The 26,539-nt window shown below is 39.9% G+C and overlaps 3 protein-coding genes across 4 annotated transcripts in view; 1 reads left to right on the top strand and 2 right to left on the bottom strand.

Annotated features, from left to right (window-relative positions):
- Nucleotides 1-18,820, top strand: part of cyfip1 (cytoplasmic FMR1 interacting protein 1) — a 50,568-nt gene extending 31,748 nt beyond the window's left edge. Inside the window, exons 18-31 of the mRNA XM_084722631.1 lie at nt 97-193; nt 586-662; nt 1,600-1,708; nt 1,811-1,930; nt 2,032-2,231; nt 4,362-4,449; nt 11,994-12,137; nt 12,385-12,475; nt 13,906-14,036; nt 14,150-14,222; nt 16,209-16,303; nt 16,427-16,665; nt 16,754-16,901; nt 18,145-18,820. Of these exons, the coding sequence (XP_084578757.1) occupies nt 97-193; nt 586-662; nt 1,600-1,708; nt 1,811-1,930; nt 2,032-2,231; nt 4,362-4,449; nt 11,994-12,137; nt 12,385-12,475; nt 13,906-14,036; nt 14,150-14,222; nt 16,209-16,303; nt 16,427-16,665; nt 16,754-16,901; nt 18,145-18,309 (1,777 nt within the window). The 3' untranslated portion in view covers nt 18,310-18,820. The remainder of the gene's footprint in view (nt 1-96; nt 194-585; nt 663-1,599; nt 1,709-1,810; nt 1,931-2,031; nt 2,232-4,361; nt 4,450-11,993; nt 12,138-12,384; nt 12,476-13,905; nt 14,037-14,149; nt 14,223-16,208; nt 16,304-16,426; nt 16,666-16,753; nt 16,902-18,144) is intronic.
- Nucleotides 4,535-6,223, bottom strand: fndc9 (fibronectin type III domain containing 9). Its single transcript, XM_084722150.1, has one exon. It carries the CDS (start codon nt 6,081-6,083, stop codon nt 5,445-5,447), a length of 639 nt encoding a protein of 212 aa, XP_084578276.1. The 5' UTR covers nt 6,084-6,223; the 3' UTR covers nt 4,535-5,444.
- Nucleotides 18,743-24,454, bottom strand: nipa2 (NIPA magnesium transporter 2). 2 transcript variants are annotated; one of them, XM_084722633.1, is made up of 6 exons: nt 24,375-24,454; nt 23,542-23,772; nt 22,025-22,081; nt 21,475-21,565; nt 21,204-21,364; nt 18,743-19,949 (listed from the first exon to the last, which is right to left on the bottom strand). In XM_084722633.1, exons 2-6 carry the CDS (start codon nt 23,678-23,680, stop codon nt 19,291-19,293), a joined length of 1,107 nt encoding a protein of 368 aa, XP_084578759.1. In that variant the 5' UTR covers nt 23,681-23,772; nt 24,375-24,454; the 3' UTR covers nt 18,743-19,290. The 2 variants fall into 2 exon arrangements, with proteins under 2 accessions (XP_084578759.1, XP_084578758.1); XM_084722632.1 differs by lacking the exon at nt 24,375-24,454 and adding an exon at nt 23,849-24,326.
- Nucleotides 24,455-26,539: the final 2,085 nt, after the last annotated feature.

Consider the following 26,539-nt stretch of genomic DNA (forward strand, 5'->3'; position numbering starts at 1 on the left):
CCACGTTTTGTATCCCGCTTCATTTTCAGCACTTTATGCACCAATATGGAAGCCTCGCTGTTTGAAATGAAGACTTTTTGCTTTTATCTCTTCCAGGTACGTGCTGTACCCCCTGGACTTGTACAATGACAGCGCACACTACGCCCTGACCAAATTCAAGAAGCAGTTCCTCTATGATGAAATAGAAGCTGAGGTAATGAAACCTGTGGTGTGAGTGCTGGATGATAGAGAAGCAACACAGAATGTCATCTGTCTATAAAAACATCGCCTGCCCATTGTTTGTGCTGTTATTACAGTGCATTTCTACTTATTATGTAACTAATAATGAAGTCCCGAAAAGCGTTGTTAGCGTGCATGTGCAGTACATGCAGTGGGAATTAAACAAAGAGGCGACAAGTTATCAAAGAAAAACAGCACTACAGGTCTGTGTGCAATCTAAGTATTGGTCATATCAACTCTGTGAAACTGAGCAACATTTCAAACGAGTGTTTTTTGGTAGACAACAGACTAAGATGTCCATCACAGACTGAAACGTATTCTGCAGCACACATGTTAATTTGAATCTCTTTTTTTTTTTTATTTCAGGTGAACTTGTGTTTTGATCAGTTTGTCTACAAGCTGGCTGATCAGATATTTGCCTACTACAAGATTCTAGCAGGAAGGTAGGTGAATTATTTGTATGCACTTGATTTTCTTTTTTCATATTCTTCCATTAGTAAGGATGTTGTGGGTTTACCTCTGTTGTAATGCAGTTATTCCCAACCTGAAGTACCTCCTTGGGTACAGATACTCTACAGGTGCAAACAGGTACTTCAGCAACTACCCTGGGTTACATGTAAAGTTATTTGATTAAAGAAATATCTCAAAATATTTGTGTTTAGGTGGAATAACCATCCAAATAGAGCCATCCAAACCCATGTGGTTCTCATGTGGTTCTGACCAGTAAGCTACCAGACACAATGCGCTGCTGCACAGTACCAACCAAAGTCAACTGTCACACCTTAAAGCCACTAGTTAGCAAGCTAGCAGAGAAGCTGAAACGATCACCTGAAAGTAATGGACAAATGGTAGAAATACTTATCTAAAAGTAATGGATAAATGGTAGAAATACTTATCTAAAAGTAATGGATAAATGGTAGAAATATTGATCTAAAAGTAATGGATAAATGGTAGAAATATTTATCTAAAAGTAATGGATAAATGGTAGAAATATTGATCTAAAAGTAATGGATAAATGGTAGAAATATTTATCTAAAAGTAATGGATAAATGGTAGAAATATTTATCTAAAAGTAATGGATAAATGGTAGAAATATTGATCTAAAAGTAATTGATAAATGGTAGAAATACTTATCTAAAAGTAATGGATAAATGGTAGAAATACTTATCTAAAAGTAATGGATAAATGGTAGAAATATTGATCTAAAAGTAATGGATAAATGGTAGAAATACTTGTCTAAAAGTAATGGATAAATGGTAGAAATAATTACAAAAAGGATGGAAACCACTGCTGTTTTGCACCAGAAGAAAGCGTTTGTTTCATGAAAACACACCATACAGGTAACTTAACTTTCCTTCTTTCTTTATTTGAACCCTTCAGTCTTCTGCTCGACAAACGTTTGAGAGCCGACTGCAAGAATCAAGGGGCCAACATTCCCTGGCCAGCCTCCAACCGCTATGAAACACTTCTGAAGCAACGCCACGTTCAGGTATGTACTGTACTAATCGTGTATTTTGACTGCTCTGCACGTTCACCTTCATCATACTGGCGTCATGCTGTGTCGGCCTGACTAACTGGTTCTGAATCTCAGCTTCTAGGCCGCTCCATTGATCTGAACAGGCTCATCACTCAGAGGGTCTCAGCTGCTCTTTACAAGTCTCTAGAGCTGGCCATCAATCGCTTCGAGAGCGAGGACCTCACCTCAATCATGGTATATTCTTTTTCAGTGAATATCATACACTATTTCTGTTTGCTGTTGTGTGTGTTGGTGTACAGTTGTGTAATATTATTCTGTGTATTACTTTGATAAAGGAACTGGAAGGTCTTTTGGACATCAACCGCATGACACACAAGCTCCTTAGTAAGTACTTGACTCTGGACAGCATGGACGCCATGTTCCGCGAGGCCAACCACAACGTGTCGGCACCCTACGGCCGGATAACACTCCACGTCTTCTGGGAGCTCAATTATGACTTCCTGCCCAACTACTGCTACAACGGCTCCACCAACAGGTGTGTTTGTTTTGGCTGCTGTGTGAGTCACAATCGGCTGTTACTGTCAATGCTACGTCTGTCCTCTCTGGAGTTACAGAGTCCTGATGATGAACTGCTGAGCTAATTCACTCTGATATTTGTTTGAAGAAATGTTTTTCAAACGTGAATATCTGCCACCATGTTGTCATTATGATTAATGGTCATTTGGAGGTTAAATAATTCCCTGGTGGCTCACAGTGACAGCTTGCACATCCCCTGCTCAGGGTCAGACAAACATTTCAAAGTGAAAGTAAACAAATAATATGATAAATATCATAGAAAGGTCAGGATGATAAACTTAGATATAAATTAAAGCAACTAGCATCAGTAGTGGCAAGGCTGGATTACCATGTGGGGAACTTCCCCAGGGCCTCAGATGTCCAACGTCCACTTCATATCAACTGGTATAATTTGAATATTTGCAAATCATGTGGCACTGTTCTTGTAGAGAAGCCCTGTGCCAAGATCTAGTTGAACACCTTACTTTAGTTAAACCTGGCATGCATTTAATAGTAGTGCACTGTGCTTTTTATTCATAACTGATTAATTGCTCAGTTTGTGAAATGTCAGAAAATACTGATCACAATTTCCCAAAGCTAAAGTTAACATGAATTACTTGACCACAAGTTCAAAACCCAAACCCAGAGTTCAATATCATCAGCAGGGCTCGAAATGAACTTTTTTGACTCAGAGTCCTGCAAATCCAATTTCTTTTTTTTACTCTACATAATAAATACAGATTAATAACTGTGTTTCAGTAACTTTTATCACTTCATTGACTCAGTCTGGTCCGCCACAGAACTTCTGCTATTTCCTCCCTGCAATTATGTCTGATTAAAAAAAACTTGAAATGACCCTTGGTGTTTAGCCACAGTCAGTTTTATTATTCTTTTATCATTGGTTGAATTTCTGTTTCTTGTTTATTTCTAACTGACTAATAAATGCATCACTGCAGACTGCAGTGCAAATGGAAATATACATACACACACTCTGAACATAACTCACGGTAAACACTTTTTGTCCATTTTATTTTAAACACAATGACAGTGTGTAAGTGTGCCTGTGACAGTGTAGAGCTTGTGCTGGTGGTACCTCATATTTTTCAAATTTGATATCGGAACAATTAAAATGATTTTCCATGATGCATAAACATAATAATTTCAATGACATGTTTATCTACAGTCCCAGAATTGTCCCAGACACTATATCTTTGTGTGTCAGGTGCTATTTTTTATTGATCACTGAACAACTGAAGAAAACAAGCAGATAGTCACATTTTAGGGAGCAAATGTAACAGTGAAATTTTCAGCTTTTCTTCTTACAAAATGGCTCAAATGATTGCCTTTGTAGTGTCAATCAGCTCATTTCAGCTCTGGAACACTTGCTTGTTTTTCTCGTCTGGGGAAATAATGAAGCTACAAGCTATGTACAGTGAGGGTCAATAGGGTCTGTGCAGCAGGTTAATCTGGCCATGAGTAAGAAACAAATATCATACAGTTAAAGCCCTCTTGACTGTCTGCCAAGCTCAACGCTCAGGCCCAAAGCTTGTTTTGGGCCTGATTCCTCAAATGGTCAACCCTGCAGTTAAGTCTCAGTGTCAGGGGTGAACCACAGTAGAGAAGCAACTAATGAAGCTCCCAGTAAGATATATTGTATAATCTGTTTGTTAGATGCTGCTCATGTGGAGTCAGATCCTTGCTGTATTGTGTGCACAATACAGGATCCTTTATAATCTGTGGATGAAAAGGAGGCATTCTCAGTAGGGGGTCTTTAAATAAGCAGTAACATCAACGTCCATATAGTTTTCAAACAAACAAACAAATGTGTTAAACTTATTTAGCTGTTGCTTAAGCCACAAAAGCGTCATGTTCGGTTTGTATGCATTTTATTTCTTCTGTTTGCCAACCTTTATCTCTGATGATACAGCTGCAACACAATACTGCTGTTAGGTAATCTACAGCAGGACAGGTGGAGGCAGCTAATATAACCGTGTGTGTGTGTGTGTGTGTGTGTGTTTAAACCTCCTGCCGTCCCTTTCCATGCCCATTACACCCCGATGTTACTGGTGGTAGCGATACATGTTTAATGGATCTCCATCTGTGTGTTCAGGTTTGTGCGCACCGTCCTGCCCTTTTCTCAGGAGTTTCAGAGGGACAAGCCGCCCAACGCTCAGCCCCAGTACTTGTACGGGTCCAAGGTCAGTACAGAGAAAGCACTGTCCTTTCAATTTGTTTTCCTTGTGTCCATCAGTGGAGAATATTTTTATTATTTGATTCTGGCTTGTCTTTTGTCCACACACAGTGAATGAAGCCAAACATTCATTACACGTTGGTAAGATGCTGTCTATATGCAGATTACAAATGGAAAAGCATCATTCTAAGAAATGAATATCTTAAAACGTGTGAGGTACATGAAATAAAATGTAGATGTATGTGTGCAAAAGCCAAATTTATATGACAAGAACACATTCACTGGAACAAATCATATAGACAGGCTCAAGTGTTAAACATCTATCACTGAAAACTTTGTAGCAGTGCAGTATGATTTTGTTTTAAATGGTTCCTGTGAAAACATTTAATTTTCTCCTAAACACAGAAAAGATTTTACAGGGCCTGGAGAAAAAAAGACATGCTCTCTGTTAGAGATTAGTTTTGACGCTTTCAGGCTCTGTCTGTTGCATTCTTACAACATGATGATGGTGAAACAAAGATGATGTTGAAGAAAAAGTTTATGAGAGGGCTGTATGTCCACCAACTAAAACATTCATAGTTCTGCAACCACTGGCTTTGTTTGAAAGCAACAGAATTTGAAGGCGGCCTTACACCAAAAGAGAACACTTCACTTTTACTACTTTACTTTACTTTACTTTACTTTGCAAGTGATTCTAGGACTTGCAGTTTTCATCGTATCCTTTGTACTTTGCCTGTATAAAGTGAAATTGGCTTAGGTCTTAATTTGTATTCATTATGGTTTTAAAAAGCTCTTAAAAATCTTAAGTTTAACTTTTTGAAGCCTGCAGAAGCCCTGTACTAATTCCAGAGCATGAATTAGTAAATTCAGAGCACAAATTAGTTGAAAAAGTTAGATTTTTGACAGCTCCTGGGCTCCGTGGGATTTCATTGGTGGATAATAACACTCTGTGACAATTCAGTCCAGGCAGAACATCGCTGTGATGACCTCAATCCAGTTGATTCATGCTGGCTCTGTGCCAGACAGCTTAGCGAGCGTCCTCAGCTCGTGCTCCTGGGTAATTATGTGGCCAGCGGTCTGCGCTGAGAGGAGGGGACGTTGTACCATGGTGGCATGTTTGGCTGTGTCTTCGATGCTGCTTCTGGGAGTGTAGAGGCGTCCGGATCCAGACACGCTTTGGCGTGTTGAGTTGGTCGCCACATGGCAGCCTTCTGCGGCCTGACTGGGGATGGAGCAGATGGTGTGGAGACATCCCCACAAAAGGATGCCAGCAATGACCAGGAGCAAGATGCAGCAGGTCAGCCAGACGCCCATGGCGAGCTCCCAGCCAGCTCTGTCATGACCTTCGCTGTTATCGCTCAGAGTGCTGAACACCTGGCACTGGTCCCGCACCGGATTGGCCGCCTGGCACGTCACACACAAGAAGTAGGCGGTCTGAGGGAGGAGGTTGGCCAGGTGTGTGCTGGTCTGACTGACGGGGATGCGTTCCTCGTGCATGAAACTCTTGCGCTTGTAGCCCATCAGGAGGCTGTTCCAGTTTGGGTCGTACATGACGCTGTAGAAGGTGTCCAGGCAGCTGGGGTACGACGGCCAGCTCACTCTGGCCGAGGTGGTGGAAATGTTGTAGACCGCAATCCCCATGATGCACAGCTGTTTCTGTAGTCCGTCTGTTTCTAGAGTTGATATGAATAAAGTATTTCCTCAGTTTTTACAGTCTCACAGTGAAAAACTGATCTGGAAAAGAGAGAGAACATAAACAACGGGTAAGATATTCGATGTTCTACTGTGATGTCCCAGCAGCCTCTGCTTTTTCTCTTTCTCACCTACGAGCTATTTATTGATCCTCCATCACTAATAAATAGTTACTGTTTTCACCACCAGCACCTTTTTTTTTTTCTTTTTTTTCTTAAGATTATTTTTTGGGCTTTTTACCTTTATTCAGAGAGGACAGCTGAAGACATGACATGAAAGGGGGAGAGAGAGAGAGAGAGAGAGAGGGGATGACATGCAGCAAATGTTCTACAGGTGGGAATCAAACCAGCAGCCGCTGCAGAGGACTGACAGCCTCAACACACGGTGCACACGCCCTACCAACTGAGCTATAGGGGCGCCACGAGGCCCAAACTGCCAAAATAAAAAACAAACAAATAAATGAATTGAATTAAATTAAATTAAATTAAATTAAAATTACACTTTAAAAAAGAAAACAATCTAAATAAAAAAATAGAAAACGTATAATTGACTCAGTAAATTATTATGGCACTAAATGTGCCAAAATTCAAATTAAAAGCATATATAAAATTTCTTTTCACTTTTATCATTTTAATTACTAATTTATTAATTCTTAAACCTATTTTTGCCCCCAATTTAGTTTTTTATGTGCTTTATTTTTGCATGTCTTTGTACATTTCTGTTTCATTATGCAAATGAGGGGGCTGTCATTCAAAGTGTGTCATGGGGTCGACACTTCGCCTGCTGGTGAATCAACATCAGAGTGTGTAGATCAACCATACACACCTTACTCCCTCACCAGTGGTCAGATCACTATGAGTCTTTTACTTTTAGTTTTACATTTACTTTTAAGGCTTTATTTGGTGCATTTAATGGTATATTAGTTTATTTATTGTGTTGTTTATTAAGTAATCAATTTATTTTTGTTTTGGTAGCTTTGGGCCTCCATACTTTTCTGTTATAACAGCAGAAGTATCAGAATCTTGACTCACTTTTGTCCATGTGATATATATATAAATAATAACATGCTTCATACACATCACACCCACAATGCATAGTATGAAACACAGTTAATGAAAACTATCATGTCTGTCTACGCATCCCACACACAGCATTAAAACTGAAAAAACAATATCGGAGAATAATAAGCATTGTATAGAGGAGTATCTGGAAAAAGTGCCGTGGTGGGAGGGAGGTGAGCTCAAGCACAGATGTTCAGCAAATTACATAACGCAGGTTTGTGAAGAGGCTCATCTGTGCTGTTAAGTCACCTGTTACAGGACAGGTGACGATACGACAACTTCGAGTAGCTCTGACCCACTGGTCAGACTTTACTAGTACACCCACTGGCTTTAGCTTTGATTTGAGCATTATTTGTAATATTTATTTATTAATATCTTGCCTTTTTGCTTAGAAGAATTCAAAATAAAAGCATGATCTTGACCTGAAACAGTATTGTGATAAGAGATCAGATTTCATCTTAGATTTTGGATATCGTTATATCATGACCTGGAATAAGTGTTGTTTTGAGTTGGTTTTTCAGGCTGCATTACAGTAAAATGATTTAAATTTCCTAACTTACCAGTTTGTTCTAGCTGTTCTATTATTTGTCTTTACCTGTAGATGTTTGGTTGAGCTAATATTAACTACTTTATATACTGTTGGGTAGTTTAATCAATAGTACTGCATCACATTCTATAAGATCATCATATGCTTGCACTATTTGAGAACTTATTATGTTAAATCTAGGAAATATGTATATATATTGTATATTGTGGAACAGTTTAGAAATAACAATATATTATTTATAAGCCATATTGCCCAGCTGTAGGTAGTGACATCAGAAGACTTAAGGTGTTAAAATTGCCTAAAATGGAGGGGAAACCAAAGCACAATTCTCTTGTGCTGAATTATTTTTATTTACATGGAAAAAAAATGTGCAAGTGCAAGTGTTCACTTTGCCTTCCTTTGTTTGAACTAATGCAGAGAGGCAGTGGTGCTCTGGGAGAAAGGCACGTTCACAATATATGGTCAAGTTATGTTATTTTTGTTCAGTACTCTAGATTTTTGAACGGGGTACTCTAAATAAGCTGTCATAAAATGAGTCAGAGCTGTAACATTTTTGGACCAATCATGTTAGAAGAGTAGAAGTTTTTAAGTCATGTAGGATTGCAGTCAGCGTGCTCACATCTGGCTTTTATTGTACTCACAGTGGAGATACTTCTATTTTACCACTAATAAAATTCATTAAATGCATCCTTTCACGCATTTTCTGTCGCATCAGCTGTAACCCATAGCAACAAATCATACTTGTCTATATGGTAATGAGCCATGTTGATAAAATCATTAGCAGCCATCCATTCAAAGCGTGATAGAAGAGAAGACTTACCAGAAAAACACTGTGAGCATGTGTTGAACATGCCAGTCTGTCGCTCCTGAGGGGCTACTTCAAATAGACTGCCCTGTGGTTGTCCTGCTATTCAGTCATTTTAGTGTCTGGTGATTTTATCACTGATGCGGCTGTGTAGGTTTCGACCTCAGGAGCGGACCAGAGATTGGTGTGTCCTTGTCTCCGTTGCTGCCACACTAGTGAGAGTGCTGCTGGATTAGAGCAGCAGCAGCAGCAGCAGCTTCAACTCTTTGCCGACAGGGGAGAGAGAGAGGCAGCTGAAATCTCTTAAAGTGGATTTCAGAGATGAGTGAAACATGTAGAAACAGTGCAACATTCATAGGGGTCATTCATGTATATACTTTTTTAACCAGTTGTAAATATGGCTGCTTTGGTATTGATCTGTTCCCGTGTTTCCCACTAAGAATCACAGGAGTATCAGTTATTAATTTCCCCCTTCACCAGCACTTTTGGTCCATGCCATGGTCTTGAAAATCTAGTGGTGGCGTATGGCGGGTGGAGCTGAACTGTTGTTCAGTTGGTCGATCCATCTGTCCCACCGTTTGTTCCGGAGTAAAGTCTCTCAACAACTGCCGGCCAGATTGTCATGGAATTCACTGTGGACGAGGATGAGTCCTCATGTCACCGCTGATCCCCTGACACTGGCATCCCATTTTAGCAGAGATCTTCACTTGTACATAAAAATATTAAAATCTAACTGGCAGATTGCTGTGAACTTTATCCTTTGCATCTTTGACACTCCATTAGCTTTCCTCTGGCGCCGCCCTCAGGCTAGAATTGAATCTTTGCACACAAAAAGTCTCATAATCTATCAGGAAGGTTGTCATTAAAGTTGGTGTAGGCAGTTTATTTTTTAGCATCATCAGGCAAAAGTTCCATAACAACCTTTAAACATAATGTAATTCCAGAGAAAAGTAGACCTCTGCTCCTTTTCTTTGTTCTGTTTTCAGGCCTTAGAAAATCTAGCCTGTGACGGGTCGGTGAGGGAGTTGATTGTTGAGTCTCATTCTTAAAACGTCAGTATTTGATGACCTAGGAATGAGATTCAACAATTAACCATCTCAGCTGGTGAATAACACACTGCTTCCAGCTGTGTCAGAGTGAACAACTACTGAAATGTGTCTGCATTTCTATGAGTTTTTTCATGTTGACTCTTAAGTCGTCAGTTAAACTTCTGGTCTCCTCGTGTCCCTGTCTGCTCCCACAGATCATTTTGTTTTGGTGCGTTGTTTTTCCTTCTTCCAGCTTCTTCCTCTTCTTTTTCTTTTTCTTCATGTGGTAATTTGTAATTGGTCCGAAAGTCGGAACCACCAAAAACTTTTTTCGTGCTAGAAACAAAGCAAACCATACTTGAGTTTGATCTGAACCGAGACCAGCTCTTTCTGCTGGACCAAGGTCTGGCTTTTTGTTCCGGATCAAACTGAAAATTCCAAAAGTCTGGACCAAACAAGGTAGCTGTGAAAACTTAGTTTTGAGCAGTTTTTTGAATGGATTCAAGTCCAACATGATAATAAATAAAGAGCAGTCGACTTGGAGAGAAATAGCAGAAGTGATAATGGTTGTTAAGATTAAATAGATTTCACCATTGAACTAGGAACCACAACATCCCCAGACTCCCTTAAAAAATGTAACTGTGGTGAAACGCTGTCTAGGGCAAATTTTGAATTCTTTGGGACTTCTTTCTGCAAATGGTTTTTAATTCTTATGTCTGATGTTATGTCTGAGTGAATATGATTCATTTCCCACCTGCATTGCTTTCCTTTTCCACGCAGTTCTGTTGAATAACACATGGCACAGAATACAAGGTATCTGTGACTACAGGCTGAATATCTGCATTAATCAGCCTAGACTTTGGCTTAACGCCTGCTCCTGACCAGGTGTAAGATTTATACCAGGTCGTAGCAAGTAGAAGGCTTAAGCCTAGATCATGCAACCAGCATAACTATTAGATTAGACTTAGAATGCTGAGTTAAGACCAACTTAGCTTGAGACCAGGCGTTGGTGCAACTGGCCACAGAGGATGAATCCTAATGACTCTGGTGATCCTATGACTTTTCATTTAGGACCACCAGCAGGTCAAAATGTTTAATTATCGAGTGAAATATCTCAACATATTCTTCAACATTTTCTCTAAATTCTGTACAGATGTTCATGGTGCTGAGAGCATGAATCCTCATAACTTTGCTGATCCTACTTTTCCTGTAGCGTCACCATGTTGACATTTGTGGTTTTGAGCGAAAAATGTCTCAACAATTATTGGAAGGTTTTCTGTGACATTTGATTGACTGATTCACGTCCCCTTCAGGATGAATTGTAATAACCTTGTTTATCCCCAGACTTTTTATGCTGACAATGCTAACATTTAGCATGCTAACATTTGCCAACAAGACAGTGAACATGGTAAACATTATGTTGTTTTTTTTTGTTAAAAGGCATTTTCCCAAACCAGCCCAAACGTCCTGCAAATGAAACTAGGCAATCAACTATTTAAGATAAAAACATAACGTAACTTCTAAACATTCAACGCTCTGCTATTTCATAATGATGAAATCTTGATGTCCTAAAAAACGCCAACAAAGTTATCCACACTTTTTAAAATTCTCCTACTACGCCGTCTCCTTCACCCATACATGTATTGAAGGTATATCCATTTTTCCCCAAGGTAAAGCCGTCCTGCAGAAGTCCAGAGTCAATTCAATATGACTGTGCTGAAAATGAGCATGTTAGCGTTGTTATTGTGAGTATGTTAGCATGGGGATGCTAGCATTTAGCTCAAATCACCGCTGTGCCCAGGTCATCCTTTCTAAATACCAATATTGGTTTTGTTTTTGTTTGTTTGTTTTTTTATGAACATTGCAGATTCTGCTTCTTTTTAACTTGCTAAATTATTACTCGCACTGTAACTTTAACTTGGAAAATGCAAACACAGGCTTGTTTCATCTGTCTCATGCAGAATCCGATGTGGTTGCAGGCATTAAGAATAACCACATAGAAGTAGCTGAACATCTGGCTGATGATCTTGTTTGCTTATGTAGGTCATATAGAAGCATCAGTAATAAACTGAGACAGTTTAACAACCAGTTAAAACTCCTCAGAGTACGTTTAAACATTTTTGTGCAAAACCAATTGTTGCTGTGCCCTTGGATGTTGATTTGTTGAAAATGTTCCCTGTGACAAAGTGACTCATCGCTTTTATAATCATAAAAACACCCACAGGAGTTAATGATGGAGAGGATACGAGTCAGCAGTGGCTTTAATTGATGAAAAAAAAAAAACAACTGTTTACCATTTATCTTTCAAGTATTCATCCTCACTCCCTGATGCGTCATGGGTGATGAAGGTATAGAATAAATTACAGTGTTGGAGCTCTGAGTTTAACCATTTATCACCTGTCTCTTTTCTGAATGCAGACCTTGAACCTGGCGTACAGCAGCATATTCGGCTCCTACAGGAACTTTGTAGGTCCCCCGCACATTAAGGTCATGTGCAGACTTCTGGGCTACCAGGGCATCGCTGTGGTGATGGAGGAACTGCTGAAGGTTGTCAAAAGCCTGGTGAGTACGACATATTAAGCAGGAAAGGTGTGTGGGAGGCATAATTCTACCACTGTTACAGAACAGGACCGCGAGGGCTGAGGAAGGGTCGAAAGAGGTTGGTTTCTTTGTTAGCTGCGAGACTGAGACTGACTTCATCAGATGCTAAATGAACCATTAAAAAAGGGAGTCTTTGCTGCATCAGTTTATCTGTTTGAATATTTTACCTGTATAGGCTGCTGCTTAGTGCTCTCCTTCTCCTGTACAGCTTCAGGGCACCATCATGCAGTATGTGAAGACCCTGATGGAGGTGATGCCCAAGATCTGCAGACTTCCCCGTCACGAGTACGGTTCCCCAGGTAACAGTCCATAACAAACGCCCACTTATCGTGAGACTGACTGATAGACCAATCGGCTCAAAGTAAAACTCATGAAAGCGTGCATTAAGACACAGACCTCATTACTTTAAAACTTTTTACCTTTATTTGGAATCATATAATCAAAGCAGTTTACACAGTCATCTTTAGTTTCATACCTGATCTAACTTAAAGTTAACAAAAGAAGGGTCTAGATTTCAGGGAAAGGTACATTTTCCAAGCCTCCACAGCCTCATGGAGAAGATGTTTGTTTCTGTTTTATATTATATTGGGTTTCTGACTTAAAACATTTCCTTGTAATGGCTTTCAGTGGCTACACTCCGAATTTTGAGCAAGTATTTTAAGATTTATACATGTTGAATGCAGAAGCCCAGAAGGGAGTTTGTCCCAATTTTGGACAGGCCCAAAACAGATGGTAGTGATTTGCTTTTTGGGCGCTGCAGCTCCTGAGCAGCTGGAAGAGCCTGAATGATGAGACTACAGAGCAGGAGGTTGAGCTTGATCTCCTCCATTCATCCTCCAGACAGGCAGCTGCAGTTTATTTTTTCCAATTTTCTTCTACATATGATGTACTTAATAATTTAACCTCCTGAAAGTCCCTCATATAGTCTTGATTACTTGAAGTGCAGAGTCTTCCTAACATAAAACTGTGTTTGTGACACGTACTTGAAGAAACGTTTTGTCAATGTCTGAACAGTGTTCAGTGTCTCCTGCTTTTAAAAAAGTTCAGTATGAGGAGAGGTCCTGATCAGCCTGTCGCTTACAGCCTGCAGCTGCTTAGTTTTGGGTGAAGTCAAGGTCATGAGAGCACCGTGTCAGAATTTTTGTCTCTGCTTGCATTTTATTTAATAACCTCGGAGAAATCTGCAAATTAGTTTTAAAAATCCATCTTACATCTGTTAAATGAAAAAATACGGAGCCATGCCTTTGATTTTGTTGTGACAGAAATCTTTCATTTATAAATAATTAACCACACAGTCTGAAACTGAAAAAGCAGTAGTCTGCGAAAAAAATGCTGCGAGTCGCTTAAAAGTAACAGCCCGCCTAAAAGAACCAAACTGTGCATCTGCTAATAATGAGCTGTTTTAATTGAAGCTCTCTAATGGAACGAGACACACTGTTACTGAAATGGACTCCTGTTAGAACACCTGCCATGAAGGAACAGAGCATATACCAAGTTTGTAATGATTTCGCTCAAATAGTTTTCTCCTTCTGTTAAAGGGACAGTTCGCCCAAAAATGAAAGATCAGTCATTATCTGCTCATCCTCACGCTGATTGAAGGTCAGGTTTAGTTTTTTAGTCCACAAAACACTGCACTCAAACTGGAGCCGTGCCAGCCGCCCTTTTACTGTGTGACAGGTATGAAATAAGGTGATGGGCGATGAGATATTTAGGTTGTATTTCTTGTCAGGTATCCTGGAGTTCTTTCACCACCAGCTGAAGGACATCGTCGAGTACGCTGAGCTCAAGACGGTGTGTTTCCAGAACCTGAGGGAAGTCGGCAACGCCATCCTGTTCTGTCTGCTGAGCGAGCAGAGTCTGGTACGCATCTCAACTGAAGCAAATACCGTTGATTCAGGATCATTTGAAATGTATATTTACCGTTTTGTTATGTGCATGTCAGTGTTTTGACTTCTCCTGAATCTTCCTCTCAGTCACAGGAAGAAGTCTGCGATTTGCTGCACGCTGCACCTTTTCAGAACATTCTTCCTAGAGTCCACGTCAAAGGTAAACACATGAGAGAACGTATGGATAATTTATAAGTTCATTCAGTGCCTTCATTCAAACTTACAAATACACTCAGGCAGTGAGCTCATTTACAGTGAAAAATAGTAAGTGGAGAGGAGTTGCTGTTGTTTTGAGTTGAGGTAGAAGGCTGGTGCTACAGAACCAGTTTATACGACTGCTGCCTTTCCACATTAGAAGGCAGACGTGTTAACATGGTAGCAGTTCCAAATGGCCACGCTCGAAGGCAGTGAAACGCTGGCACTCACCTAGAGAAGGGAAACGCGATAATTGTTTTAATGTGGAGATGATGCCAAACATTTTCAGACAGTTTTTCCTGTAAGGCATCAGTAGTTTCATTCCTTCATGGAAATAAAAACATAGCTGTGAAGCAAATGGAGGGAAAATGGATTACAAGGAAGAAAGGTCAAACCCAGCTGGCTAATCATGATGTAAAGCGGATGTGAGTGTCTGATTGTTGGTTTCAGAAAGTTACAGATTACAGGTTTTTGAAGCTGTTCGACTGTCTGACAAGCAATTCTGATGCAGCATACTGGCAGCTTAAAGGAGAAATCTGTAATATATTTACTATAATAAATCATAAAACGAGCACGACGTACCATCAGAGATCGAGGAAACATGTTAAAGTGAAATACTCGCTACTCTGACAACAACGCTCCAGCCGCGGCGTCCTCCTTTGAAATGTCTGTTCTGGACAGCAATAACTGTTTGTTCGCCCCTTTCACTTTAATTAGAGCACAAAATAAAGCTAAATGTTCCCAAATGAGATGTTTACAGCAGTCAAAATGAGTGATATGTTAATGGAGTCTGGAAGGCAGTGAGACAGACACTGTTTGTTTTAAAATGTCAGAAAATGTTGAAAAATGTCAATCAGTGTTTCCCAAAGCCCAAAATGACGTCCTCAAATGTCTTGTTTTACTCATAACTCAAAGATATTCAGTTTACTGTCAGAGAGGAATTAAAAAAACAGAAAATATTCACATTTAATAAAAAAAAAAACCTCAAAACAATTAATTATCAAAATAGTGGGTGATTAATAGTCAAATAATTCTTGCAGCTCTAGATTGTTGAGTTTCACTTTAAGGATGTCAAATAAAAGTGTTCTGTGTTGGCGAAGCGTCCCGATCCCAGGAGTTAGTGAGAAAAGAAAACACAGGCAGATGGCTGCAGGTTTTGTGCAGACACAGACACCACAACACACTTCAACTGGCTCATAAGTGATGATTGAAAGCTATAATGGTTAAAGCAATATAGAAAAATTATGCATATTTTGTTGCTTAAGTCTTTTAAAATCTTCCTTTGAAGTGAACCTGTGAGTAATATAGCTGTCAAATTTTATTTGGCATTAAGAAATTAAAAAATAAACATTTACAGAGTGATAACACGTGTTATAGATTTGTCACAATACCAGAATTTTAAACTTTGATACAACACTAGTATAAAAAAATTATACCTTATACCTGTTTCGATGCCACTGCAGACAGGAAAGTCCCGGGCACTGAAAACAGAAAAATGTTTCTCTTGTTTTTAAATCAACATCCAGCTCACACACAATGTTGGTACACAAATCTTAGTATTGTATTGTTTTTTTTATCATGTGGTATTGAAAAAGTATTGATACTTATGACAATGTGCTATTGCATGAATATGAATACAGGTTTGCTTTGAGATTTTAATTTGCTTTTTTGGTGAAGCTTGGGCACAAAAAGTTAGAAAAGCACTGCTTCACTGGGCATGTACAACAGTGTGTGTGTGTGTGTGAGTGGCTCAAGGTAAACTACAGTGTGTGTGTTCATTGTGTTGGAGGAACAGGTCACCAAGTGCAACATCTCATTGACTCTGAACAACAATGGAGCGCTGTGGCACAGAAGAATAAACTTTATCAGGGTCTGGATACACAGACAAAGCTTTGATTGTTGATTTGTTGACAACAAGATTGATCTCGCTACGCGTTTCTTTTCCTCACAGAGGGGGAACGCCTTGATGCCAAGATGAAGCGCCTGGAAGCCAAATACACCGCACTGCATATGGTTCCACTGATAGAGCGCCTGGGCACCCCACAGGTACGGCCCACCCAGTCATTACTGTGTTCACTGCAGAATCACAATTGTTTTATTATGAAAGATTCTGTGCTGAATATCACTGCCCTCAGTTTTTGTGACACCACTTCTTCACTTCTCTTTCAGCAAATTGCCATAGCTCGTGAGGGTGACCTCCTGACCAAAGAGAGGCTGTGCTGTGGTTTGTCCATGTTCGAGGTCATCCTCACGCGCGTGCGAGGCTTCCTGGACGACCCCATCTGGCGGGGGCCGTTGCCCAGCAACGGCGTGATGCACGTGGACGAGTGCGTGGAGTTCCACCGTCTCTGGAGCGCCATGCAGTTTGTGTACTGCATCCCCGTGGGAGCCCACGAGTTCACAGTGGAGTGAGTGCAGCAGTGTGAGCATCTGCACCGCATCCTCTCGCCACATGTGCCACATCTTTATTCATACGCCCTCGTTCCTGTTTTCCAGGCAGTGCTTCGGAGACGGCCTCCACTGGGCCGGCTGCATGATCATCGCCCTCCTGGGACAGCACAGACGCTTTGACATCCTCGACTTCAGCTACCACCTCCTCAAGGTGCAGAAGCACGACGGCAAGGACGAGGTCATCAAGAGCGTGGTGAGTTGGAGAGACGAGGATCAGCAATATTTTCATATACTGCATGATGTCTGGTCATCGAAAATCAAATAGTCCTGCACAATGTTTTACACCTACATGTTTATATTAATTAAACAGACCAGATATAGGTTAGGTTGCGCCAACGTGGATCGATTTAAAAACCTGATTAAATAATAGTTTAACATTAAATTATGTTACACCAAACTTCTAAACATCTCATAATTGAGAAAGATGAAATTTAACCCACTATTTAAACCTCAGTTTAGTTTTTACTCCAAACCTAGATTAAATTTGTAACTTTTTCTAACTTTTTAGCTGGCTAACAAAAATGTAAGGTTAACTTTTACCTAGCTACAGAATAATATGTTTTGTTAACTTTCAGCTCGCTAAAAAGCAAAATGTAACATTTTAACTTTTAAGCTAGCTAACAAACAATGTAATGTTTTAAAATTTTAGCTAGCAAGCAAACAATGTAATATTTAGACAACTAGATAACAATGTAACACTTTGCTAACTTTTTAGCTAGCTATCAAATATGTAATGTATGTAGATTTTTTTTCCCTCCTCGTTTATACTTGACTAGGTCCCAACAGCACTCCAATTTATTTTAATATTAAACTTTAATTTAGGTTTACATCAGTAAACATGGATTTACTAAACAGAGATTAGTTTGTAATTGTGTAAAAGAGCTCTGCTGAATGTTTAATCTAGATTTACTCTCTTAAACCTAGTTTATATAAACGCTGATGCAAACTATTCATTCATTCATTCATTCTAGCTGCTTATCTTAACTTTAAATGGTCGCGGTGGGGCTGGAGCCTGTGTCAGCTGACACTGAGCGAGAGGCAGAGTACAAGTCACCAATTCATCTCAGGGCTGATGAGAGCTAATCTTAGATTAAATTCATCTTTGTTGGTGCAACCCAGTCTGAATTTGTAAATTAGTGATCTTTACAGGTGCTGGTAGGTGAATTTTTGTCACCTTTGGACAGAGCCAGGCTAGTTGCTGCCTTGTTTCCAGTCTTTATGTTCAGTTCAGTTAAGCAGCTCTACTGTCATTTTAAGCATTCAGACAGAATGGTGTCAACCTCCTCCTGTAATTCTGCAAAAAAAGTGAATCCAATCCCCTGAAATGTCATGCTCTTACTGTTAGGCCCAGAATTCATAAACCAAAAAAAAAATTTTTTTTTACTTTTTCTGAACAAAAGATACTGAGTGTGTTCATATTTTCTGCGTCCTTTTAGCCACTGAAGAAGATGGTCGACAGAATCCGCAAATTCCAAGTCCTCAACAACGAGATTTTTGCCATCCTGAACAAGTACCTAAAGTCTGGAGACGGAGAGAACATGCCGGTGGAACACGTCCGATGCTTCCAGCCACCAATTCACCAGTCACTCGCTAGCAGCTGAGGTGCTGCCGCCGCTGTCGATACTGTGGACCAGCAATAAGTTCCAAACACTGTCAGCATTACCAGACGATCCACAAATATTCCTACCCATTTACTTCTAGGTCTTTAGTAGTAAAGGGCCATTAAATGTAAGGAAGTTGGGCCACATTTTTTTGTCTTTTTTTTTGTATTCACTTGTGCCTTATCAGAAATGAATAGATACTCCCCCCCTTTTTGAATGAACTATTCTTTGTTTTATACTTGCTGAAAGCTATAGATCAGGGAAGGGAAATTAGTTTTATTAGATGTGTATTTAAGGGTTTGCAGTGGTGGAATATTAAAGGTGAACAGCAGCCTATTTTTAAATGGGGGTGGAAGTAAATTTGTATTTTCTATATTGTTGAACATGCATGCTAAACATTTTAAAGATAATTGAAAAGTAACAAAGCTCATACTCATGTCAAGCATTTATTCACTGTGCCTTGTGTTTCAAATGTTTTAATCATTTTAATTCAATAAATATGTAACAAATCTGTTGGTTCATCTTTAGAGCTTTTCATGTAAACACTACAAAAAAAGTTCAGAATGACTCCAATAATGGTTGTTACTTTCAAGTATCACGAAAGAAACTCAAATCATAGTGACTGTCCTTTTAACTTAAGTCATTGTCAGCAGGACCTCATATAGAATATATATTAAAACTTTTCATTTTGATTTATAGAAAGTAAGTCAGTGCATGAATATGCATGTACATATAACAAAACATTTCTTAAAAAAACTCATATTTACAGCGCTACAGAGGAATGAAATTAAGTTCTAACTATGTGAATATGACCACTAGATCATATTCTGAGAAAAGTAAGGCAAATTAAAACATTAAATACAATCCACTGGTCTGTCCAAGTCACTGTCCCCGTACAGCTGATTGTCTTATTGTTTCCGTACACCATTAATGCCATAGTTGGTGAGTCAGTAGAGGGCTGGGGGAAAAAAAGAAAGTTCCTTAATGATCCAGTGAGGACGTCATCGCCCCATTTCTTCTGGAGACGCTATCAAAAGGCAAGCCCATTTCTCTGTCCTCCATGTCTGCGGTGGACTCGTTATGTAGCAGTTCATAGGTGCTGTGGGACCCCATGCCGTTGGCGGCCGGAAAGGCCCGTTCTTCCTTCCTCATGGACACAGCGAGAGTTGCCAAGCTGACGCTGACGTCCTTGAAGGCGTGGAGCAGGAAGATGCCCACGATGATGGTGAGGAAGCCGCTGAGTGTGCCGATCACGTCGTCCGTCCCCATGTGTCCCCACTCCTTGAAGAGGATGGCGGAGCAGGTGAGCACAGATGTGGTGAAGAACACGTAGTAGATGGGGGTCACCAGCGAGGTGTTGAATATGTCCAGAGCCTTGTTCAGGTAGTTGATCTGTGTGCTCACACAGGCCACCAGACCCACGAGCAAGATCCACGCCAGCGGGTCTCTCACAACGTTTTTCCCAGCAATTGCTTCCTTGATGGCTATACCAAGTCCTTTGACGCAGGACACTGATAGCGCCCCAATTACTGAGCAGATGGTGATGTAGACAAGGATGTTGGTCTGACCGTGGCGGGGACCCACAACAAATATGAAGATTAGGGCCACGATAATCACAAGCGTGGCAAAAACGAAAAACCCTAGGGAAAAAAAAAAGTAAGGGGGCATTGAGTTTAATTTACAAATAATGTACATATTTTATTTCATCTCAAAATTGTAGTCACATAATAGTACATTTTAAGTTATTTCTTGTAGATGTAGCTTTCTTTTAGATAAGGACACACCGCATTAGCCCACACAACACATAGCTGGGTGTGCTTGATTAAATTGTGACCAGGTTGGCATTAGTGGTTATTGGTTCCATTTTGGTTTTCACTTTGTTACAGGGCAATCAGTATACATTTTTCCCCAAACCAATGCAACTTCATAAAAAGTAATGTCATGTAAACCTAATAATCTGATCAATTTTTAAGGGACAGTCTGTGTGTAACCTACAGTATGAACTACAGTAGATGGCAATTGGCACAGCCGCAGTTTAGAGAAGCAGAGAGGAGTACCAGCACAGAAGCTAAACAATGTATTTATTGCTGTGGACAGGGTCAGTAGCAAAAGGTATTTTAGCTCCTTAAACAACATTAGTTTAAGTGTACAGTAGATTTTTAATATTTTCGCTGCTTCACTGTGCCCTCAGACAGCCTTTTCTGATGGGAAACTGCCACATCACTCTCTTCACACCAACCAAAGCCCATAGGCACACCCAGTAATTTTACCTCACAGAACACAGGAGCTGCTAGTCTATTGCTGCCTGCCTGTTTGTTTGTTTGTTTTGGGTTATTGTATGACTTTAGTTTTTTAAAATCATAGTTTGGATTCAGCTGAGTCAAAATAACAACAAAGCCACAAATCAATTGAGGCAGTGATAGACCACCAACTCCTGTGTTCTGCTAGGTACAATTACTGATTTTACCTATGGAGTTTGGTTGGTGTGAAGGGAACAATGTTTGGCTTATATAACAGTGGTTTCCTGTCAGAAAAGGCTGTCTGATGGTAAAGTAAAATTGAGAAAATATTCTAAATATCGCATACACTTAAACTTATTGATTTTTTTTTTTTTTTTTTTTTTTTAAGCGGTTATTTTTTTTTTCTGCTGACCCTGTCCACAGCAGTTCATTGCTGCTTCTCCAAAACAGGGGGGGGGGGGGGGGGGGGGGTGTCAGCATACCATACTGGCATTGGTAATGTCATCCTGAAATGAAATAGTTGTGTTTCATGTATTTTGCTTCAGTCTAAGTATTTTTGTGACACACAGTGATAAGTATGTTAACCTTAGTATACAAAGGCATAAAAATAGTTCTGAGCAGGCATTGACATCTGATGTTCAACTGGTTCTCTACCTGGGTCAACCAGCTTCCTGGTCATGTGCTCCAGGCTGCTGATCTCCTCCTCTTGTGGAGCGTGAATTACCATGGTGGTAGAGCCTAGGATGCTGAGCAGGCAACCGAGCTTCCCATGCAGGTTTAACCGCTCCGTCAGGAAGTACGACGACAGCACCGCACTGCAATGACATTCACGATCAGCCACAGTGACTGCACTCCACAAATCCATTTACAAATACAAAAAAGTCCATTTGACAAGTGTCCATGTCACGCAGCGTGTCATCTGTACCTGACGAGCACACTGAGGGCTCCCAGTGGGGTGACCAGGGTCGCAGGAGCAAAGGCGTATGCTGCGAAGTTGGCTGCTTCACCAGCTCCCACTGTAAAGGATTAAGACATTAAGTTAACCACCACATATGAAGACAACAATTGTGTTGCAATGAAGGCAGACACTGGTAAACATTGAAATACTGTGTGAGGTTTATGTATGTTGCAACAGTATTAAGTATAAAGATACCCTCCAATGCAAGCATGGTTTAGGTAATTTGTTGGTCAAAAAACATAAAGGCTAAAACTGGTTTCAAGTTGGTTGAAAATGTTAGACATCTGGGTGAGGTGTAATGGTGTAACAGCATTTCAGAGACCTATTTCAATAAATATGGAGCACTTACAAACACGCTGAAATATAGTAATTTAAAGATCCTGAAGACATGACAGTTGCATGTATCCTAGATGTCTGGAAAACCATGTTTTCACCCAACTTTAACCCGGTTTAAATCTCAACATCTAACCATCATTAAACTGCAAAACACCAGATCCATGCTAACTCTATGACTTACTTGATAGTAAACCAGCCCACCACAGCCATTCTTTAAGATATGCATGACCACCCTGACCTGAGGAGGAAAAAAATACAAAGAATCAGAACGTGATTTTACTCCTTTAAATAACATTTGCATGTAAGCAAAATCTGACTTGTCTAATCATCACGACTCAAAGTCAGGCAGCTGCAGTGGATCTGAGCTGAAGGACAAGTGAAAAGTTAATGATTGCTAGGTGTTAAGAGAGCGCTGATGACTCATACACACACATACACACCCCTCGCAGACGTGAGAAAAACAAAGTAAGATTTAAATGTGGAGGTGTGTTGACGGGCTGCCCTCACTGGTTTGACTTCTTTGCTGACTTTCAGTGTTGTAAAACAATGCCAGGGAGTGCCTGAACTCAACTGACAAAGAGACATTTTGTCTCTTTTCAGTTAGCTGTGATGTGCATTAGGCATCATTCAGTTGACAGTAGAGACAACAGTTGAGATGAAAAACATTTTTTAAACAGTCTGAAATAGGGGGGTTGGTATCAGGTTAAAGTAGACAATTCCAGTGGTGTTTTAAAGGGTTGGATTCAATTCAACAAAATCACACAATAACACAAACAAACTAACCAATCAGACAGACTCTGATGGCTTTGAAAAGAGCAATAAGGAGCGAAACAGCTTTTATAACTGTGGTTCCCCCGTTGCAAAGGCCACCTGATGGCAAGGTGAAATTATGGCGATTTTTTTTTTTTAGGTGTCTAAAATATGTTTTACTGCCAACCATATCCACAGCAATAAATTGCTTAGCTTCCTACATTGGTACTCCTCTTCTTCTCCAAACTGGAGGTGTGCTGACCGCCATCTACTGTAGGTAATATCCTGTGTTCCAGGCAAACCTGGCGGTTGAAATTTCCCAGATGAAATGTCCAATTCCAGACGTCATAGCGTTCCAGGTGCACAAAGCCAAAAGGAAACAAAACCCTATCTACACTAATCTAAACTGTGACAAACTGATGAATGTCTTTGTAAAGTGTACACAACGTTGAGTCCTCATTAGTACAGTCTCCTTGCATAAACTCCACAGAGGAGGAAAAACGATGCATGAGGTAATAAGACACCATTATATATATTTTTTATGGCACTTACTAACATTGCCAATGTGTTTTGACATCAAATGACATAGAGAACCCTTTGTACTACATGCCAGTATGTATTATTTTCATGGGTGCTGCCATTGTTGTGCAACATCAGAAAACTGCTTCTTCATGAAGTCTGCCTAGACGAATTTGGCCCAAAACCTGAACTATCCCTTTAAGGTAAACCTTTAAGCGTTTCGGTTTCATTGCTGCATAATTTAACATTAGAGAAACAGAGTTCACATGAGTTCATGAGTCCAGTTCAGCCAATCATGACTGGCTACATTTCACCAAATCATGCTTTTAAGACATGATGGAGACAAAATCAACTATTTCAAAAAGTGGTGGAGACATGCCCTCAGAGTAAATGACACCCATGCATTTGATATTCATAAAAGGTCAGTACCTGCCCGCATCGATCCCTTCCTTGCCAGCCTTAGAAGTCCTTTCTTCTTGAGGATAAAACTGCCACCGATGAAGATGCTGGAGCTGATGGCCAATCCCAGACCGATGTAAAAATCATACTTCCCTCTGTCCTGACCCATAGTGAGGCTGGATTTGTTGGTGTGGTCAGTCACATTTACGACCAAGCAATGCAGATGCTGACCAAAAGTACAGTTCTGGCCAGCCCAGACACCTGATGGAAGACAAAACACCAATCAGCTGCTGAGCAAAACAAGTCAAAAAGTCTTTAATTAACAGCAATGACCTACCGTCTCCACAGTCGATATTACACTGGTTAACCATAATGGTTTGATGAGGGGGGGAAATCCATCAGAGAAAACAGCACATTTAGGACTAATCTAGTTTCACTGGCTGGTCCCATGCACACACTCAGAAGTGACTGGGGTTGTTTGCTCGGGTGTAGCACGTTAAAAGCTTGGTGTGACTCTACTCTGTGAACATACTTGTGTAAAAGGACTCAGGAATTCAGGAAGTATCACGCCTGGGCACGCTAGGTGCAGCTCAGCTAGCGGGAAGTAACAGCCTGCTACATAATTACCCGACTATTACATGTCAGAACACTATTCTCAGTGGTTTACAGCACTATGGCGGGACCATATTGTTACATTTGGTTTATTATACCAGTATTGTGTTGCTAGTATAGCCCTCGCTGGCCACGTTAGCTTACATTAGCACGATGCTAGCTGGTCGGCTAGCGAAACCACATAGCGTTGAGCAAGAATCCGAGTATCGGTTGCTTGCCAGCTTTGAGAAGTCATGATGAGAGTGAAATACCTGTCCGAAGGTGGCCGGTTTCCCCGACAAAAAGACACTGGTAGCAGCTAGAGGTTAGCTAAAAGCTAACCTGCTTCCTACTGTGGCTAATAATCTCATACTGCTGTCTGTCTCCTCAGTCAGCCAGCAGGCAGCACCGACACCGCTTGACGACTGCCGCACTGCGAGGCTCTTCTTCTTCTGCTGCTTATCAGCGGAGATGTGACCACTGAACTGTGAGCCCTCCGCAGGCTGAAGTCCAGTACCACACAGATAACATAGAACATAATATATAATATGTACTGGAGCTGGAAAAAAAAGTCATTCACACACGAGTTTTTTTTTTCTATTGCTCACTGTACAGTTTGAATTAAATAATAAAAACAACTTTAAACTTTGTTTATTACAGACATTTTTTCACAGCAGCCATTTTGACAAATAGTAAGGTAAACACAGGTGTTACCAATGATACCAATTAGGGTACCATTCCATTCAAACTGCTGTTTTGCACGTTGGCTCACTGGAAAGGTTCTGCTACACTAAATGGAACAGGACCTCTTACTATCGAACAGTGTTCTTCTTGGATTAATGAGTTCTCTAGGACTAATAGGTAAGAGCTCGTATAGACTGTATCACTGTACACTATTCCGCTTATTGGATTCTTACCAAAAAGGTACACATTTATGTGACACAAAATATTAATTTAAAATGATTTTATGGCTTTATTTCTGAATAGTGACCTGCTCACTGTACATTATCCTGTTTGTTACTGGTTTTGTACCAAAAAATTACAAAAAATTACTCAAAAAATTAATTTTAAAATCATTTTAGTGGTTTAACAATTATTTTATCTTTCCTCAAGAGTCTATGATAGAACTGTGTCCATAGCAACAGTGTGCTATATGGTCTGCTATACAGAAATTAATGCTGTAATTGACCAGTCAGAACTGTATGGAAGCCCATTTCTGCCACTGAAAGAAAAGAAAATATCCCCAAGGTAAGTCATAATTATTAGATTTTTAAAAACGTCATAATTATGAGATTTAAAAAAAGTCAAAATTATGAGGTAAAAGTCATAAGATAAACAGTCATAATTATAAGATTAAAAAATTGAAATTATGATATAAAAAGTCATAATTTTAATCTCATAATTTTGACTTTTTATCTCATAATTTCGACTTTTTGTCTCATAACTATGACTTTTTATCTCGTAATTCTGACCTTTTTATCTCATAATTTTGACTTTTTATCTCATAATTTCAATTTTTTAAAATCTCATAATTATGACTTTTTTTAATCTCATAATTATGACTTTACCTTGGGGATATTTCTTTCTATCAGTGGTGGAAATGGGCTTCCACAGAACTGAGTATTTAACAAAGCTATGTAATAAGTAAAGGACAATGTACATGAACTTGTACATGACCTGATAGGAACAGTGCCATCATTTCATTGCATGAAGTAGTGTCACGCACCACCTGGGTTGATAATTCCCACCTTATTGAAAAGAACATGTGTGAATGTGAATGTGTGCATCTCACCTGGAGACAGGCCTTGAGGTCTGTGAGGACAGGAGAGCGTTTTTGCTCCAGCACGCTCTTCAAGTCGATGATGAGAGGAACTGTGTTCTTGATGAAGGCCTCCTTCTGAGCCTGTGGATCAAAGCAGGAGGCTCAGGAGCTACACTGCAGCTCCAGACAGTTTTCAAATGCTATTTAACAGCTGCTTGGGAACTTGTTGTAGGACTTGTGTATGTTGTTGGAGTTGAAGTGGAAGATGAAATTCTGGCTGAACATTTATGTGATAGCAGTAAGGGGAAGGCTGCTTTGTATGTCAGTCAAAGAAAGATTGCACTTCCGTTGTTCCTGTCTCAGAGCGGTCAGAGACCAAGGTGAGCAGCAGATGGTTGTGAGAATTATGCGTCACATACGCCATCAGCTATCCAATAAGTAACATGTTACATTCAAAGCTTCTATTAAGGAGAAGCAGAATATGTCATTTGATAAAAACATGTGAATTTTAAAAATTATTATACATTATACACAAGTCAGAAACAATTCAAATGTCATTGTTATGAAGCTTCAAACTATTAAGTACAGCCTGGATTCCATGATAAGTATATATGTATTTGCCAAAAAAATACACAGAAAAAAAAAATTGTTGAGACAACTTAAAATTTCAAGGCA

The sequence above is a fragment of the Lutjanus erythropterus genome, chromosome 7 (assembly GCF_056507025.1).
Source record: "Lutjanus erythropterus isolate fLutEry1 chromosome 7, fLutEry1.hap2, whole genome shotgun sequence".
Classification (NCBI taxonomy): Eukaryota; Metazoa; Chordata; class Actinopteri; order Lutjaniformes; family Lutjanidae; genus Lutjanus; species Lutjanus erythropterus.

Bases quoted from the DNA above. Each gene is read 5' to 3' on its own strand.
- fndc9 (XM_084722150.1), bottom strand. From the start codon at position 6,083: ATGGGGATTGCGGTCTACAACATTTCCACCACCTCGGCCAGAGTGAGC.
- nipa2 (XM_084722632.1), bottom strand. From the start codon at position 23,882: ATGGTTAACCAGTGTAATATCGACTGTGGAGACG. The intron at 21,365-21,474 runs GTACAGATGACA...ATGTCATTGCAG, and splicing joins GCCCTCAGTGTGCTCGTCAG to TGCGGTGCTGTCGTCGTACT. The intron at 19,950-21,203 runs GTAGAGAACCAG...TTTTTTCCCTAG, and splicing joins CAGGAAGCTGGTTGACCCAG to GGTTTTTCGTTTTTGCCACG.